Source organism: Malurus melanocephalus, unplaced genomic scaffold, assembly GCF_030028575.1.
Source record: "Malurus melanocephalus ecotype Western Australia unplaced genomic scaffold, MMel_1.1 scaffold_296, whole genome shotgun sequence".
Lineage (NCBI taxonomy): Eukaryota > Metazoa > Chordata > Aves > Passeriformes > Maluridae > Malurus > Malurus melanocephalus.
Window position 1 is genome coordinate 141946 of NW_026623528.1, and position 18506 is coordinate 160451.

Sequence of the window (18506 nt, forward strand, 5' to 3'; positions counted from 1 at the left end):
AGTCTCCTGTGTACCCCCAGCCTGCTCACTGGCAGGGCAGTGTGCAGAGGAGAGAAGCCCCTGGTTCACATTTCCAGCTGCCCAAGGCCTCATCGTCCACCTCACGGCCTCTTCCCACAGCCACGAGGAGGTGGCTGATGGACACCGCTTTGGCCACCAGTGGGTCTGTCTTGGGGCTGGAATGGGCTCTGGCCAACATGGGGCAGCTGCTGCTGCTCTCAGAAGCTGCCCCTGCAGCCTTCCCACTTCCAATCCTTGCCATGGAAACTCAGCTCATGAGAAACCCGAGAAACCCCAGATAGGCGTACGCAGCATCTCAYTGCTTTCTTCYCTGGGGGCAGATGCCTTGGAGAGGCTGCCAGGCCCTGGGACAGAGGAGCTGCTGGGACACAGGGCAAGAGATTGTCTGCATTTGTCAGCTCCTGCTCCATRCTCTTCATGGCAGTGTCCTCCACAGAAGGGTAGCGGCTCTCCTGGTCAGAGCATGCATGGGCTCCTGGATATCATCCCGTCAGTAACTGCAGAGTTCTCCTATATTAAATGGTGTAGAAGGTGTAACTTGTGACATCTCTTCCCGTTCTAAAGCTGCAGTGCTGTTCCTGGGTGCACACCGTCTGTGCTGGGCAGTTGTGTGAAAAAACAGCAGGAAAACAGGAACTCTGCTGCCCCTTGGTGGCCRTCACTCCAGCRGAGTTCTGTGGGATTTTTTTTTATACATTCAAGAGGGTTCTGCTGGCGCTGATTATGCTGCTGGTTATGCACTGTGTTTGACGATGACTAGGGAGAAGGTATTGCCTCAGTTGTGCTGGCAGAAACTGGGGAAGCACCATCAGCAGAGGAGAGGGTCCAGGCATCACAGAGGACCAGCTGACACTCAGATTTGACAGCAAATCTGTCTCTGCTTTGACAAAGCAAAGGCAACCTTACATCCATGGACATTGCAAACTGACATTCCTTCTTTGGGGAAGCCAGACAGAAAGATTGGAGGCACAAAGCAAAATTCTTAAAGGACCACCACATGGCTCTGAGAAACAGATGGGACTCTTGGTGACACCAGTAGATGCATGTCTGGTTCAGACAGAGAGGACTGAACACACTGCGCTCGTGAGGCTTCATCCAGAATATTATGTGAGTTATTCCCAAATAACCCCCTTCACACATTATACAGAATATCCTACAGTGTCATGGACCTTGGTACTAGTACTGGGATTTTGTATAGCCATTAAGAAATCCTGCCTAATTACTTTCTTTTTTTCTAAACAGGAGTTTGGGAAGTCTAACTCCCATCTTCCCACCCCAAGACTTTACATGCTTCATTGTAGCTACTACTTCTATATGCACCCACTTCACCTGAGTATCTTCCTTATTCAAGTCCTCCTATAAGCAAGGATTAAGAATTCTCTGTATGCCTTTTTCTTGATACTATCCTTAAAACTTTAGAAAATGAAACAAAACRTGATATTTTAAGATAGTTTATTTTAAATGGTATTCTGAAACTTGTGGTTATATACAAACTTCCCAGCTATGAAGCGTAAGATTGCATGGTGACTGTCTTCACAAAGTAAGGCTGCTTGGTCAATGTGTTCAGAGCTGATTCCATTGAAGTGTGATTACTCAAAGTACAGGATGGCTTCAGGTAGTTATAATCCATGAAGGCACCAACACCAAAGGAGGGAGGCCTTCCTACATAAAAAGCTAATCAAAGGKCCCCTTGGTAGCCACGGGACCTTTATTGAACTTGAGAGTATCACCAGCAGGAAAAGGTCTGAGTGAAACCAGTGGTCACTGGGGAAAGGCCTTTACACTGTGCTCACAATCTGGAGACAGATACACACTGCAGGGGCTTTTCCATGCCAGTCTTACTCACTGCTTTATTCCTAACTCAGTTGGGCCAGTGACAAGGAAAAAAAACCAGCTTATACTACCATAGTAATTTGACAATGATCTTTAGAGACAGGATTTTTTAGCGATAATTAATAGGCATGAACAGGATTYATGTTAATGCTGAAACTTCAGTTTAAATATCACACACAGGGATGGGATGAAATGTTTCATCCCGCAGCCAACACACAGAAAGTTTTCACTCCTGGAATTCCCACAGAAGACAGATGAACTACTGCCTTCTCTCATGTTCTCCAATACTGAAGGCAAGAGATATGCYTCATGAGTTTGTTTTACACACAGACAAGTAAAAATACATTTTAGTAATGTTTCCTGTTAAAACCTTACCCATAGCACAGTACTGAAATCAGTGCAACAAAATGACAGGAAGRAGTATTTACAACCATACTGTATTTTACCAAATTTGCAAGACAAGAAAATTCTAAAGTGCAAAGTTGTCTCTATTCTACATAGACACAGGGATTAATTTTCCTSCTCATTGTACAAACCACTACTATCGTTACAGACACACCACATATCCATGCTGAACATCCAAGTGACCAAACACCATCCCTAGGCTGACAGGTAGAACTCTTCTACCAAATCCAGTGGGAGGCAGACATCAGCATCCAAGGGCCAGGTTTAGTCCCTCAGTTGTAGGTGTGTCACATGCTGGATGGAGATTAACTACTGTAAACCCAGGAAACACGAAACATGGAAGAAGTGTATTTAAATACATAGAGGAAATGTATTTAAATACATGGAGGAAGGTATTTAAATAGAAATCCTACAAACGTTTTGTTTATAGTAGATTAAAGACAATCACTGCTTTTTTCAAAGCACAAAACAGAGGGCCCAGCACTCCGTATTTTATTCAGCTGCAGTTCTGTCCTGCTTCAGACGGGGCACAAATTTTTAAAGACTATTTACACCAACAAGATTTGCAGGCTTAGCCATGACAGCCTCTAAAACCAGAGAGAGGCCACAAAACCTAGCTCTTGCAACATTAGAATATTAAAAAGTCACCGTTCAAAATACCTCACTCTTAAAAATTACTAAAGGGAACTCTAAGAGAAGGAACATGGCAGCTGGGTTTCCAGATTAACTGAAACTCCCAGTTCATTCACCCATATTCTTAAGCATATTGGACAGCTAATCTATAYCCTATTTACAGTAATTCCTGCTACTACCCAACAAAACCAGAAGATAACGCTGCTCATTGCCTCACAGCTCTCTCTACTTTGCAAACTAAACAGCCTCCAGTTTATTTTTTGGCAAAACCATCCAGTGTTTGCCACAGGATTTTAGCTACAAGTAAACAAAGTTTGTCTTGAAAAGCAACACATGTTAAGTGAATTAGTTTGTTCCATTTGTCTATTTTTAAACTACTACATCATATTTACTGAAACAGCTATGGCATAAGAGGTTACATAGCTAGGCTTAAGTAATGTCATCATCTGACACAATTCACTTGGTTATGCCCCAAACTATTTACAGTGAACTTGTTTCAGACAAACCACTYGGTTTGAGAAAGTGTCCAAAGAATGCCAAGTCCATAAAACAATCTTTCCAACCAAGTTGTTTGGGAACGATTTAGTCATGATTTGTTAATTTGATTGTAAGATATTCCTCTACTGGAATCCACCCACGGGTAAAAGCTGCATTGGAAATGAGTCCCAGGACATGCACATGAATTAGCAAACAARGGTAAGTCTGTGCCACAGCTTGTAGCAGATGGAAGGGAAAATGAGGGGAGGAGGGAAAACGGGATCTAGTCCGCACAGAGAGAAAACCAATGCAGTTGATTTGTGTACATACTGACAAAGAGTTCTGAAAAATAATGAGTAACTAAAAAAATAGTGATTATGAAACTGAGTTAAAAGTATCTTGATCCTGAAAGGGGGCAGGCTGAGCAAATGTTGATGACTACAGCTGGAATATATTTTTAGAATTAAAAYCTATATAAGAAAACTAACTCCACACTCCACTGCAAAACTTAAGCTGGTCTTTTAACAGCAAGAAGTCTAATGAGTCAGCTGATCAAGTTATGAACAGATTGAGTAACTCTTCATGAAACATACCCCTAGTCCCTGTGCAGAACCAGAAGAAATGGACCAATTTTAGATATACATTCTTCTTGATACTCATTATCCTCTAGGCCCCWGCAGAACAGAAACTTCTTCCAAAGAAATTCAGCTCACTTTACACTTATTTTTATGTGCAGAACTCACAGAAATAAAATCCATCACGGGAAGCAAGGAGGTCTGCATGTGATCAACCCACAACTGGCAGCATTAAAAGCCTCTTTGCCTTTTGTAGCAACAAATTTTGTAGTTTGGTCCAGCGTCTCAGGAAGAGTCTTGAGTTTCCTATTAACCTCCTCAACAGCTTTGAGGTCTTCAAGAAGCTACCCATCTGCTCTCTAAGCTAAGTGACTCCAATCCCCATGAAAGATTTTAGAAGCACTGAATTACAGCACAGTGGAAGGTGAACAAAGAGTACAAAGTGAGGAATGTGTTTACAGTCTAAATCACGTTAAGTGCATATGCCATCATGTTTGCTGAAAGGATGAACATTGTCAGGCTGCTCAGTTTCTTTCACTGACAAGGAGAAATGCAGCAACTGGTACCCAGGGATTGCAAGGCTCTCATTTCAACACATGCATCATATTCCTTAGCATTTGCAGCAAATCAGAAAGATGTTTTTGTTGTCACGGGTGTTTGCAGCGCTCAGCACTAAAGAATGCTGTCACATTTTCCACAGCAGGCAGCAATGGAAGCAGCAAGTTCTTCCTTTCTCAGCCTTGACTGGGTTTGGCTTTTGGCAAGTCTTCTTCAGAAAGACCTGATTTCAGCTGAGAAGCAACACTGTTTACACAGGGCATAAAGGTATCTAGAGCTTGGCTTCCCAGTTGTGCCATCAGCTCTTCAGCTCRTCTTTGCTCTCTGTTCTACTGACAGCTTCCTCCAGTCACCACCCAGATGGAAACATAGCAACTTCCTCACAAATCCATTGCCTTAGCATGACAGCTTCAGGACTACCAGGGCCAGGAGATTTGAACTGTCTGAAGCCTTCAAACCTAACAAAGCTTTGAAGATTCCAAAACTCTGAACGAGTGATGTTGATGCATTGCTTTTAAGCACTTCCTTATTATGTCCTACATCATTTTCAGATACACTTTGATATTARAGGGTTTTGACTAAAGGACAGACAAGCTAAGGTACCTTACAACAAATTCTGATATAAAACCCCTAATCTACAGAGGAAAAAACAGAGTAATAGTTTGAGAACATAAATTGTGCTCTGGTTATGCAGAACTTGATGTTTCCCAAGTTCTGTGAATGTCCTGTGAAATACCATAGGAGTGTTACAAACTAAACCCAGATTTTCTTCTCTCACTACAATTACGGGAACTGGAACATGTCAGGGTGTTAAGCCTGAATGACAAAACTCGAATAAATACAACTGCTTATGCAAACTTATGTTTGCAGAATTGGACATGATATAGCATATATGGTAATGGAAAAATCCTCAAGCATTACAATCATGATACTTCCTTTGCTATTTGTGGGTAAAACTAAACCCACAAAAARAAACTCCCTAGAGGCACAATAGGAACATTTAAACCCACTCATTCTATGATATCCCACTAAACCCAAAAATAAGTCAGATATAAATAGCCTCCTAGAAATCCACCACAATCTTAAGCAAGATAGACACATATTAACAAAAGTAAATTAAATTAGTCTTCTAAATGAAAAAAGGAGAATCAAAAAAAGGGAGATTAGAACTGAAGCCCCAGAGTTCTATGAATAGGAGTTCCAAAGTGAATTCAAAGCACTTATGGTACTTAAGAAATCTGGCATCCACTGTCTTTTTGAGGCTTTATATCTGGTTCCTTCAGAGGTTTTACTTCTTCATCTGGTTTTGGTTTAGCCTGCAAACAAGAAGAAAAAAAYCCAACTAAATACCACAAGTACAAACCACTGTGTCTGCACAGTATTTGTGCGCAGCTAACTTTACATATTATAATCTAGTATTCYGCTCTTTTCAAGGCTGAAGACTTTGACTATGCAGAACTAAGCCTCAAGCAAGAGAGAAAAGCCAACTGTTTTCTGTTTCAGCATGCTTAAATGAATCCTTTTCTAAAAAAGATTCTTTCTATAGCATTCACTACTGTAACATTACAGGACATAGTGAAAAACCTGATTTTCCAGATACTGGCAGTATGGCAGAGGTTAATTGACTTGCCCCTGGCACAGCAGAAGTATAAGCTTAGGTGGTAGCCTGTGCCTGCTTCACACAGTAGCTGGGGGATGTTACACAAGAGCCAAACTCCATGTGATACACAGAGTAAAGCCAGGGGGAAAGAAGAGCATATGAGATTATCTTACAGCATCATCCTTTGGCCTCTTGGTGAGATCAAATGCTGCAACTGTTTCAGGAGTCCAGTGTRCGTTCAAGGCAGGAAACTCAAAGGGAACAGGCTCTACCAAGCCATAGTTTGCTTTCAGTTCYAGCTGGGGAGCCTCTGCTGGCACCTTCTGGAAATAGCTGTAACAACACAGAAATGTATTTAAAATACAATGCACCATATCTGAAAGTCTTGTTTGCAATTCTAAAGAAAAACAATCTGGGTTTTCACAGYGGCAATCACTGCTGCTCTCTTCCATTTCATTAAGATACTGTCTAATATGCATCCTGCCAGCAAAATTCACAAGAACAAAAGCAATTTCTTCATAGTATTATTGTTCATCTCCTAACAGCAAAGGGGGGTTTTCTCCTGATAACTATTACTCCCAGTGTTTCAATGAGAAGASTATCTTTTGTCCAAAAAAACCCTTAACTATACAAATTAGGATTTTAAATGCTTCCCAAGAGAGATGAAAAGGACAGTTCTTCTCCTCAGTCAGTYTCAATGTGCTTCAGCAGATAATGGAAACAACACTGCAGGCCCACCAAAGACTGGCTACAGGGCAAAGCCTGACTCAGGGTGTACCTGTGCCCTMGGCAGACCAGCAGGAGCTGGACTGGCACACTGACACACTCTGCCTCTCTTCCTGTGCTGCAGAGCTCTCCCAAAACAGTCACTGCTTTCTCTTTCCAAGTTTTGTTCTAGAGGGAAATGCATTTGTTGAGATCTCCCTATGCTGTTGTTGGAAGCTCTGACAATGGGTTTTTGAASCAAAGCAGAGAAGAGTATTTATTTTCCTATCTGCAGTTCAGTTTAATGTACTTGACAATCCTTTCTGTTTAGTCAGTTCCMCTATTATGCAGGTCTTTAAATGTCATAAAAAGGGAAATAACAAACCTATTACAGAATATAAAATCATAGTAGGAGGGAAGGGGAGAAATAAATGAGCAAAAGAACTCTAAAGCCAAACCAATCCYGGTATTTTCAACTGAGATAAAAACYTGGTATTTCCAAATCCTTTTTGGAAGGACATTAACTAATAATAGAAAGCCCTATTCACAGCATTAATAATACTTGGACTGGTAAAGCTTTTAGCACCCTAAGCATGACCTCAGCTGAAGGGAACACTATGTTTTGACTTCCCTTTTTGCAAAGCAGAATCACCTACTGGGCTTCTCCACTTCCCCCTCTGTCCTCTTTTGCCTACCAGACCCCAGGAGCCAGGAAGAGTGCATTAGAGCAACACAGCAAGTTCTGCAGACCTTCTCTGGTGCAGAAGGAAAAGTAAGAAGGTGGCTGAGGAACAAGGGAAGAAAACTGTCTAACCTCTCCAGATGTCAGTCCAACCCACCCTGCTGAACTGGCCCAGAACAGAGTGTCACAGCACAGACCCACTGCAAATCTGCTAAGAGAAAATCATAGAATCGTAAATTTACCTTGAACTTACATGCCATGCCCTAAGGAAATGTAATAATTGGAGAGTAAAATTTGCCATCCCATTCCTGAAATAAAGGCAAATGAGGTAATAACACTTCATACAGAGTGCTGTACAACCATGAATTACTTACATAAATCCATTCTCTCKCTGGCATTTTTCCAGTGTGTTCTTAATCAAATTTCCCAATTTCCTAAAGAAAAGATGTCCGGAAGGTTTGGCAGTAGTCCCAGGTCCCTTGGTTTCTCCATATTCTTTGCACAACGCTTCAGCCTTGGCAAAATCTTTGTAAGAAAGAAAGGAAGTAAAAATTATTTACATGACCCTCTTAAATCATGGTTCTGCTCCACAGTGCTTCACTTTTAGAAGACACCAGAATCCATTCAGGCCTCTTTCTTCCTAGAAACAATACCAAACCAAATTCAAAGGCAGCACTYCCAGCCAAGATTTACTGTATCTAACAAGTGACTAGGAACAGGAAAAAAAAAAAAAAAAAGCTTTTTTGAGTGGGAAGATACAGGAAAGCATTCTTACATGTMTACTGGGCAACAATAAGCCCAAGAACTGTGCCACATGATGGAGAAAAACAGAGAGTAAGACGGTGTCCATGCACAGTTGATATCCCAAACCAAACAAYAATAAACAACATGGAGTGGGAGAAGAAGCACCCATCTCTGAACAGCATAAGAGTATTTGGTTTACTACAAGTAATCCAACTTAGTTTGGTCTTAGTAATTTTTAAATTTATTTTAAAAATTAATATTAAAGTTTCCAATTTGAAGATTTGAGCGTTTTTATACATTGTAGTAAAGTTATGCAGTTGAGGCCATTGGGGCAGCAAGAGCTTTGAAGAGAGAAGACTGAACAGAAGACCTTGAACTACTGCAAACTTACCTGAATTTACCTTTCAAATTAATAGAAAGGAAGTAAGTTACTGAAACCTRTTTTAAAATAAACAAGCATGGTCTAGTTTTTCTATTTAACCCCCAAAGCAGAAATGGCTGTACTCCTCTAACATACAGACCAGAAAACAGGATGACCACCATTGACTTTTACAGTGTGTATTGCAGGCAGTTCAAAGACAGACTTTAAAAAAAAGCCAGGCTGAGAAGCGAAGATGAAATTTTCTGCAGCACTGTTACAAAAGACAGTCTTTCATATGACAAAAGAAAAGCATGCACTGCCTCTATCCAAAGGTGTGCTGGATTTTCATCAGGTGACAGATAAAACCTTTATTGGAGAGCAGATTAACGAGAGACAGCAAAATAGAACAGACATGCCATCATCAGACCCTGCAATCCAGTCTCAGYCACACTTACACTTTTCTGATTCTTGCAGAGATCTGATTGCCTCCCCACATTTATCACTTGCCAGCAAAGTCTGGCCATGGTAGCAGTATGCCTGCAGGGAGAGGACAAAATCATTACCAACACCATTGGGCCCTTCCTGCAACAATTCCCCTTTCCTGTTCCTTACTTCAGCTGCAGCTCTTTGAAGCTGCCATTCCCTGCAGGTAACTGACAATTGAGGAATGCAAGTCAAAGCAGTGTTCACTGAACCATTAATGAAGTTCAACATGAATACAATGAACCATAACCATAAACGCTTGTTATGAACCGACCTGTCTCAAGTCTAGCCAAGAGTAAGTGGGCTGCACAAAGCTTTGTTTGACCAAAAGCACTGGCACACAGCCACTGCAAGCTCTCACTGCAGCAGTGTGCAGCATTAAGCCCCAGCACAGAAAGAAAATGAATCCCAGTCAAGTTTACAAAGCTAAGACTGAAAACTAAAACTACTTGAACACTGGAAAACTCCATCTATGACAAACATCACTGAATCTGGAAGAGATGAGGTGTTCTGCTGTCTGAGATATTTTGTCATAGTCCAAATACTTTTTCCACCCCAAAAAGTCCCATTCCTTCATACCTATGCTTGAAGGTGATATTGTATTCCAGTGAGAACTGAATTGTCTATTATATATTATCAGGAGTCAAGTTTAAATAGTAAATACAATAGGTGAWGGAACAATCCCATCAACTAAAGCCTACCTTGCCCTGTTCCTTTAGTGTCTGTTCTCACCGTACAATTCTATCTAATCTACTGCTGCCCAGATCACACAAATTTTAAAAAAGGAAAAGAACCACAACTCTGACCCTCCCTCATCTCTCAAACCTCCTAATAAGGCAAGCAGCCTTTAGCTACAGGTTCAACCTAAGTGGAAAGACAATTATTTTAACTGCATCGCTTGGGACTTTTGTACAGTACAAAAAAGACAGATTACAGATTGTGGCAGGCTACAAGAAACAAACAGCAAATTGAGCAGCTAGGATCCCAAGAGCTAGGAGATGCACTTGCACTTGCCAGGACATCCATCAGGCAAACAGGGACAGTGCTTGGAATGGTACCTACTGGTACTTGAYGCAGTTTCATTCAGGGCCTTCCAAAAGATGCTCAGCTCTGAATTGTGCCCAGGATCAGACTGTGATGTAGGTAACAGAAGACGGCCATTATGCTCAACCTGAATGGCTTCAATTAAGGAGCCGTGATCACAATAAATTCCACACTGCTGCAATTTCATTTGGCTCCACAAAAACACTTTGAAAGYCACTGACACTGCACAATCCCTCTTCACAGAATGGAAAGAAAGCCAAGKCAATACTTAGCCCCCATTCCTTATCCAGCCCTTAGCAGACAGACAACAAGCTGTGACTGCTGCCATCAAAAGTACTTACATAGGCCATATAGAAACAGCTCTTCAAGTTTAAGTACTTCCTCCATTTACCTGCATAGGTTGGATCCAGACTGGATAATGTTTGATCTATGAACACAGATGTAAAGTTRTTCTTCAGACATTTCCAGAAAGAAAACCCCAAAGACCAGAATTCTTAAAGCTAGCAATGGATCTTAACTATAAAGTATCCAGAAGCAAGTGACAAAAATTACTCCTGCAAAGGCACACAGAAACAATGAGAAAAAACCCAAAAATATGCAGCTATCATGCAGTTGTCCCTAGAATCCCTGAAACTGCTGTCCACTAAATTTGGAATGGTTAATTCTCCTAAGTATTTTTAGGCRGCATTTCAAAGCTTGTTCCTAGTTTAAGTTGCAGTAGTGACCTATAATGTGACGTATATTACAGTGATCTCCTGACTCCCATCTTTTACACTTTTCCCACTTGCCTCAGTAAGCCCAGAGCTCATCTTACTCATCTGGAACACGGTACATAATTAACCCACTACACTTTCCATGYTCTGCATCACGATCTGCTGCCCAAAGGTGGCTGGAACACACTCCATTTACATCAGGCCATTTGTCTGCTGCTAGTCTGTCTTCCCTTGCTAACATTTCCAACCATTAGCTACAGAAAAAGATTCCCACAAAAACGAAAGGCCTTATCAAAATACATGCTGATAACTGAAGCCTTAAATATGCTAAATAGAAGCTCAATACATGCTCCATATCCACTGAGAACAGTGTTAATATTGYACTTTATGGGTGGATGAAGTGTGTCTGCTGGCAAGAATGCATAAACCAAGTCACTAAGGATACAAAACAAGACACTCACCAGATTTTTGGTAGAAGTTGGCTGTTTCATATGCAAGAGCAGCTATTAGGCCTGGATTGTGTTTCAGCTCAATAGCCCGAGCAATTGTCACTGAAAAACAGTTACACACCACGGTTTCAGTTTAATTGAAATGTCCTACCACATCAAATCAGCAGAGGCATTTAGGGTTTTAAAACCCCTGCATGAACAAAAAATAGATGTTGTGCAGTCAAGCAATCAGCAAAATAAAGACAGATTGTTTCTTGGATAGAATGATTCCAATTTAATAGAAAAAACTGAAGGAATGCTAGCTTTAAGATTAGCTAATAAACAGAACCTTATTTTAAAGTAAAGGAACTGGGAATTTATGTTATGCAAACATGGTGGTGAAAGCATTGTATGAAAGGAAAAAAAAAAAAGAGGGAGGAGTGCCACACACAAGCTCTTCCAAAGTGAAAGGTATCCCGTAATATTACATTTGTAACATCAGACTGATTTCTGGCATTTTCCTTCTATAATTGTAATGTAAGCTTCTTTAAAAGCAACTTGCCCTACTAAGCCACAGTACTTCAGGAGAATAAAGTACTTGCTGCCAAGCAGAGTTCATGAGACATCAGTGACCCACAAAGAGTCATTTCCCACACTCAACCAATGTAATTTGAAGATACCTTCTTGAGCTTCAGCTTGACACTGTACGATGTAGGAGTCTATAAGTCGAGCTTCTAAATCTCTTCCCTTTTCTACTGGAGTAATCAATTTTGGAATGTGACTTTCCTAAATACAAAGCAGGTCTCAGAGTTAGTTTAGGCTTAACATCACTGCTGCCAGTGCAAAGTGAGTGCCTCATTCCTAAATGGATGGGACACTGAGTGATGGACCCAAGACAGCTGGCTGCATTGCTGCACCTGATATGGGCAGACAAACAAATCACTCTTCCACTGCCACTGGGAATAAGTGGCACCACAATATATTAATACCCTTCTTTTTCCTGTATCATTCAGGAGGTCTGAGGTATGTGTGTACAGCAAAGGCTTTTCTAAGAGACAAAATCAAGTATTTGGAGATACCTTGAAAAACAGAAAAGCAAAGGAAGTTTTTCTACCTTCAGGTGTTTAAAAATCCCAGCTGCTATCTTCAGGCTGCGGTGAACATCTTTTGCTTCATCTTCTGTTATACTGAGAAAATAGAATCAATCGGTAAAATTAGTTAGAAAGGGCCTCTAGGTGTCATTTAATCCCCCCTCCTGCTTTGGGTGACCACAATTGGCAACAGTAGATCGCGTCAGTCATGGCTTTGTCGAGACGAATCCTAAATCCTTCAAGAATCAAGAGTCCACTAATTCCCTAAGTGACCTGTCCCACGGCTGTGCCACCCTCAGAGTGAAGGAGTTTCTTACAGTGCTCAATCATTAAATAATCAAATAGAACTTGCTAACAGAAAAGCAAAAAAAGAAACATGAGATTGTGTAATGACTTGCAAGTAAAAGGTAATCTCTGTGTTAAAAGCCAAGAATTTAGAAGTCTAAATTAGTCTAATTTAGGGCTAAAGTCAGCAGAGATGTGATTTTGAGAATCTCAGTTTCGTACCTGGACATTTAGAGTGGGGTGATGAAGCGTTTATTCCCAACTGGCACTTTCTCTGTACACAGTCATGTGGTACTAATCAACTTGGTTTACAGAGGCAAAATGGGATTCAAGTGCTTGTGTATGAAGGCCAGGTGCCACCTTGCCAGCTCTGTCTGAGCTGGACATGCCCCACAACAGGCAAACCCCACACCTGCTCAATCTTTGGTGGAATATTGCAGCAGAATTATTAAGAAAACCACTTACTCTTCTTTTCCAGTGAGTCTTGATGCRTATTTTGTGTACCACAGAGCTACRTTAAATCCCATGGACACCAGTTCAAACACTGCATCCTGCTGGGCACTGAAGAAAGACAGACAAAACCCCCCCCAAACAACTTAATGCATTCCGTTTTGTTCTGACAATCTCTCTCTGCTAATGGTTCACATAGCAGAAGTCAACATTTCTCTCCATAAAACATTTTTCATTTAAGATGTCAACAACTTCCACTTCAGAACCTCCTACTTGCTGAACTGCCTAAGAGAGACTTCAGTTTTTTACTTATTCCCTTTAAGAGCTCATAATTAGAATCTCCCACATTCAGATGCCCACCCTTCCCTTTTGGGAACTTTTATTTTAAAACTGTAACTTGAGATTTGTTTAGCTTTGGGTGTGGCTGATATTTTTCCATCTCTTTTTTTTTTTTTCAATTGCACATTTTGTGGAAAGCCTTGGAATGTCCAGTTTAAAGTTGTACTGCTAAATTAATAAGCAAGAGTCTGTTACAACTCTCTCAAATAAATGTTATTGCAAGTATTTATGTAACTGCAGACAAACAGCATGTGCAAATAGCAGGAAGTTTCAGAGGCTAAAAACAGTCTTTGAAAAGACTGAACTTGCAATCACAAATTCAGTATAGCTTAGGAACTAGCAGACCTTTTAAAAAGAAAGATGTGGGAGTGGGAAGAATAATGTTGGCACTAGTGTATGACCATGAGAAAATTAGAAGAAAGTCCTAATCAACAGATTTTCTTCCAAAGGGAATAAAAGCTTTTAGGAGCTCAAGCACTCCTAGCTAAAGCTTGACATATTTGTAGGCGTGGTTATGCAACACAATTACCTCCAAAAGCAAGAGACAAGTGAATAATTCAGAATGTTACAAATCTGTATTCCTACTGGAAACAGAAGATTTGTTTGTTTGARCCAAGAGTGCATGTGCTAGGAGCTTCAGAGCACAAGAAAAAAATTAGATCTTCAGCAACACTGGAACCTCAAAACACGAAGAAGCTCCTGGTCAGGCAATAGTGCCAAATGAAGAAATTTTACACTGCGGTGAGCCTTCTTATCATATTCAACCAACACCCTCAAAGCTACAGCTCTGTACTGCTCTAGCCAACTGCACACCCAGTTTGTAGATCAGCTAAAACCCAATGGATCCTTCTACTATTATTTGCATTCTCACACTTTACATAAAGATCACACACACTTCAGAACACCTAACACTGTCCAGYAGTTACCAAAAACATGGCAACACCTTTTTGGAAACTACTTTGTGTTCAACACYTTGCTACACTTSWGTTTTCCTTCAGGCCTGTGCTGGAACAGGTGAACGTRTGTAACAGAGCAGCAAACAGCACAACCAGAAAAGCACACGAACCTCGGGACTTGTCCTTGTAAYGTGTCTGTCCACTTGAAATTCTGGATATACCTCAACTTGCACTCTTGGGAAGAGTCATCCAGTGAAAGGATAAAACCTATGGAATAAAAAAATGTACCAACAGGCAATCTCACAGTGGGAAACAGAAACGTGTAATGAAGGAGAGGGGTCAATAAAAATACAGATATGAATGAAGGAATGGTTCTTGCTGAACCACTCAAAACCCTATGGTACTTCCTGAGGCTTTTATTCCTCAGTATCTTGAGAACAAAATGTGAAAAAAACAACTGGCCACTACAGGGAATTGCTCGCCCAGCACATTAGCAACTCAACCCTGAGAATCTTGACTGCTCAAGGAAAACCTGGCAGATGTCTGCATGTCCCATATGGTGATAAGCTGGCAGCTGGACTGACCCAGGTACAGGATGGCAGAGGTTGTTCAAGGTGAGTGGCTGTCTCTGCCACCATAGTGACAACCAGGAAATTCCAGGAAAAGAGGCTTGATCAACAGGGAGAGGGAAAAAGGCCTCTAAGCATGGGCTCACCTGCCATCATCTATCTCCAGGGCTACAGGAAATTGGTTCCTTATGTCCAGCAGCCCAGAAAGCAGCACTCAGTGGGATGAAGCTCATGCTATGGGATATTCAAATCCTAGCACATGCAGGCCCAGGAATTTTTTAGGGAGGCTGAAGAAGGGCCTTGGTCTTTAAATCAGGTCTTACAGATTTAAAGAGGTCAAGAGCTTGTGACTGGGGCAACAGCTTTAGGCATGGAACATGTTTATAAACACAGAAAATACTTGTTCCTTTCACATGCAGAAGATTTTAGTGGTCAAGCATGATATTTTTCTAAAGAAAGTCTCCAATTCTTGGTTGTAGCAACATGGATTCTGATCTTACCTTTATCTAGATGYGGCATTAGCCTACACCCTCTCAGGGGCTCACTAAACCAATATTTACTTCCCATAGGCTGCAAGACTCCACATTCCTTGAATCAGCTGATCCCTGAAAACTGAGCTCTAAGAAACCTGGCTGAGCACCTGACTGCTAAGAGACAGTTATCAAAATATTGGCAAGACGATTTCAAATAAATGTGTCACCACAGGTGAACCATCTACTGAAAATGTAGATACTATGCTAATGAGCACCTACACAGATATATACATCCTKAAGACAAGCAGTAGAAGAAGGCAGAGTTGAAACAAGTCTATGATCTAGTATTAGACAAACCAGAAGTTTACACTGAAGAGCAAATTATATCAACTAATCAAGAGACTCAATTTATACTTAACAAGCAACCTGCCACCACCTAAGACACAAATATTTGTTTCCTCCTCCAGCAGGAAGCAGAATGAGGTTAAAAGCAGGAGGACAGGACTTAGTACTAGCAAGGTCACAAAGGACACTGAAACTTGGAGAAAGGGCCAGGTGAGTAGACACCACTGGTATCAAGCACAGAACCCATGAACACACTCTCCTTCCTGAGAAGTGCAACAATTCTTTACAGGAGATCAGCACAATACACATTCTGAGAAGTGCCATTAAAATTCAACTGATACTTCTCTTGATGAAATAGTAGTACTGCTAATAAATCTTCCTACCTTGCAAGAGTGAGAAGTACAAATCAGCTGCATTCTTCATCATTTCTGGATTACAACTCGAGTCTGTAAACAGCTCCAACAGCCGCGTTCGAGATAACCTCAAGTCACTAGATGAAAGAAAGGAAAGAAACAGAAAAAGCCCTCAGAAATTCTACTCAAAATGTACTAGTAGAGAAATCTTCCTTTCTCCTATGATGCATATGATTGACTCTTTAGTATAATCCATTCTGGACACAAAGCAGTGCAAAATCAGTAACTAATCAATTGTTTTAACACAATCTAAAATAACTATGCCTTTACCTACCAAGAGGTTGGGTGCAGAGAAAGGAAAGGGAAAAACAAGCAGGAACATTCTTCAACATTAGAATGGGATAATGAGGAGATAAGAATAGATCTGCAAAATAAGCTGAGATCCCTTTTCATTAAATTCCTATCCACAACAAAACAGTCAGGCCTTATCCACTTATGGAAATAAGGCAATCTTTTGCAGAGGAATGCGCAATCATCAAGATAATGAAGTGTTTCTTCTTTTGCCTCTGCAATGTTATAAYAGGCCTTGCTATGCACTCAGAGACTTGAAAACTGGAGAATTCATTCCCTGTAAGCAAATGTTCAATGTTAGCAGTGTCTTACTGCCTCCCTGCCTCCACGTCTCTAGTCATCTTCAGCACAAAAACTGAAGAGCAACCATTRCTTTTAAGGATGTCCCCCAAACAGTAAGAGGCAGAGTGAAGTCAATCCCAAGTACACTTACTTGCAAATCTTTGTTGCAGCTGGAGTGGTGGCTACCCCATAATAATTAAATGAAACTGGAGCTGTAGCCTTCAGAGGGTTGCGATGGAACCAGTGGGTCATTTTCTTCCTGTAGTGTTGTTTATGCCAAACCTAATGAGTAGAAAGGAAAGAACAGCTGCAGGAACAGGTTCAACTGAGGTGCTGCACCTGTCATGCTCCTCYGCTCACAAAAAGATATTCCAAATGTAAACAACTAGGCAAGAACTTAATTTGAAATGAATTTTTTTCCCATTTGAAATGCCAAGCTTCCATATGTCTTTCCTTCATCATCCATGTGCTCAGTTTGAGAACTGCACTCTCTTGAAATACAGATGCTTTCTGAAGCAACTATTTCAAGTAAGGCCAAAAACTACCASCTACCTTGCTCTACGTGAGCACACACATTCCTATTAAAAAGCCTCCGTATTTATTACCTCCTGCATAAGACTGAACATCCCTGTAAATTACATAAGAAATATCTCAGAATCACAGAATCAATTARGTTGGSATCTTAAGGGAAAATACCCTTAAGATCAGTAAGCYCAACCTTTGACCAAACACCACCTTGTCAACTAGACCATGGTACTGACTGCCATGTCCAGTCTTTCCGGAAACACCTCCAGGGACAGTGACTCCATCATCTCCCTGAGCAGCCCATTCCAACATTTAACAACCCCTTCTGTGAAGAAGTTCTTCCTAATGTCCAACCTGAACCTCCCTCAGCACAGCTTGGGGCCATTTCCCACAGCTTGGGGCCATTTCCTCTCATCCTGTCACTTGTTACCTGGGAGAAGAGGCCGATCCCCAGCTTCCCACAAGCTCCTTTCAGGGAATTGCAGGCAGCGATAGGGTCACCCCTGAGCCTCTTTCCTCCTTTCCAGTCTAAATTTTGATTCATTGAGATCATTATACTGTGTCTGTGAATAGCTTGTATTTGGTGGCCTTTGGTATAAATGAACCTGCAATCACAAATYCTGACTGGAAACAGGATCTATTTACATATCAAACCTGGAAGGCTGGGAGAGCAGAGACAAACCCGACTATCTCTTTTCYCTCACTTCAATTTCACCAAACAAATATAACAGAAGCATTGCAGTGAGCCTTCAACATCAGTGTGGGATGATGGAACATGATGAGCACATGATGAACATGGGAAGGCTCTACTGGGTAAAGGGAGAAACTCCTTCACCATGAGAACAAAACTGAGGCACAAGTTGTGTGCTCTCCATCCTGAAAGGTTTTSCAGACCTCGCTGGACAAAGCCCTGAGCCTCTCGTTGTGACCCCGGAGCTGTCCCTGCTCTGAGCAGGACGCTGGACTGGAGACCCCGCAAGACCTCCAACATCTCGTGATCCTTCTGGAATCCCTTAAGCTCATCCTTATAAAACACTCTGCAGCTTTGCTGTAACAAAACAAAACSAAAAAGAACAGGAAGATCTGCCAGCGATCCCTCAGCACTGTTCAGACCATCCTGACGGAGCAGGGGTTTGTTCATCGCGTCGGCACCTATCCCGACTCGCTTATGGTGTCAGCACCTCTCGGCACTCATTCAGCAGGCCAGCGTGTGCCGCGCCGTGCCCACCCACCTGCGCAGCGCTGCTGTCCCCGCCGTGTCGCGGCCCGGCCCGGGACAGTCCCC

At 41.6% G+C, this 18506-nt stretch overlaps 1 protein-coding gene across 1 annotated transcript; it reads right to left on the reverse strand.

Moving 5' to 3' along the window:
- Nucleotides 1-944: 944 nt before the first annotated feature.
- On the reverse strand, nt 945-18429 carry BROX (BRO1 domain and CAAX motif containing). Its single transcript, XM_057376938.1, has 13 exons — nt 17249-18429; nt 16848-16978; nt 16094-16200; nt 14494-14590; nt 13104-13199; nt 12377-12449; nt 11943-12048; nt 11296-11385; nt 10463-10548; nt 9050-9131; nt 7864-8014; nt 6276-6435; nt 945-5818 (listed from the first exon to the last, which is right to left on the reverse strand). Exons 2-13 carry the CDS (start codon nt 16946-16948, stop codon nt 5732-5734), a joined length of 1236 nt encoding a protein of 411 aa, XP_057232921.1. The 5' UTR covers nt 16949-16978; nt 17249-18429; the 3' UTR covers nt 945-5731.
- Between the last annotated feature and the right edge of the window lie 77 nt (nt 18430-18506).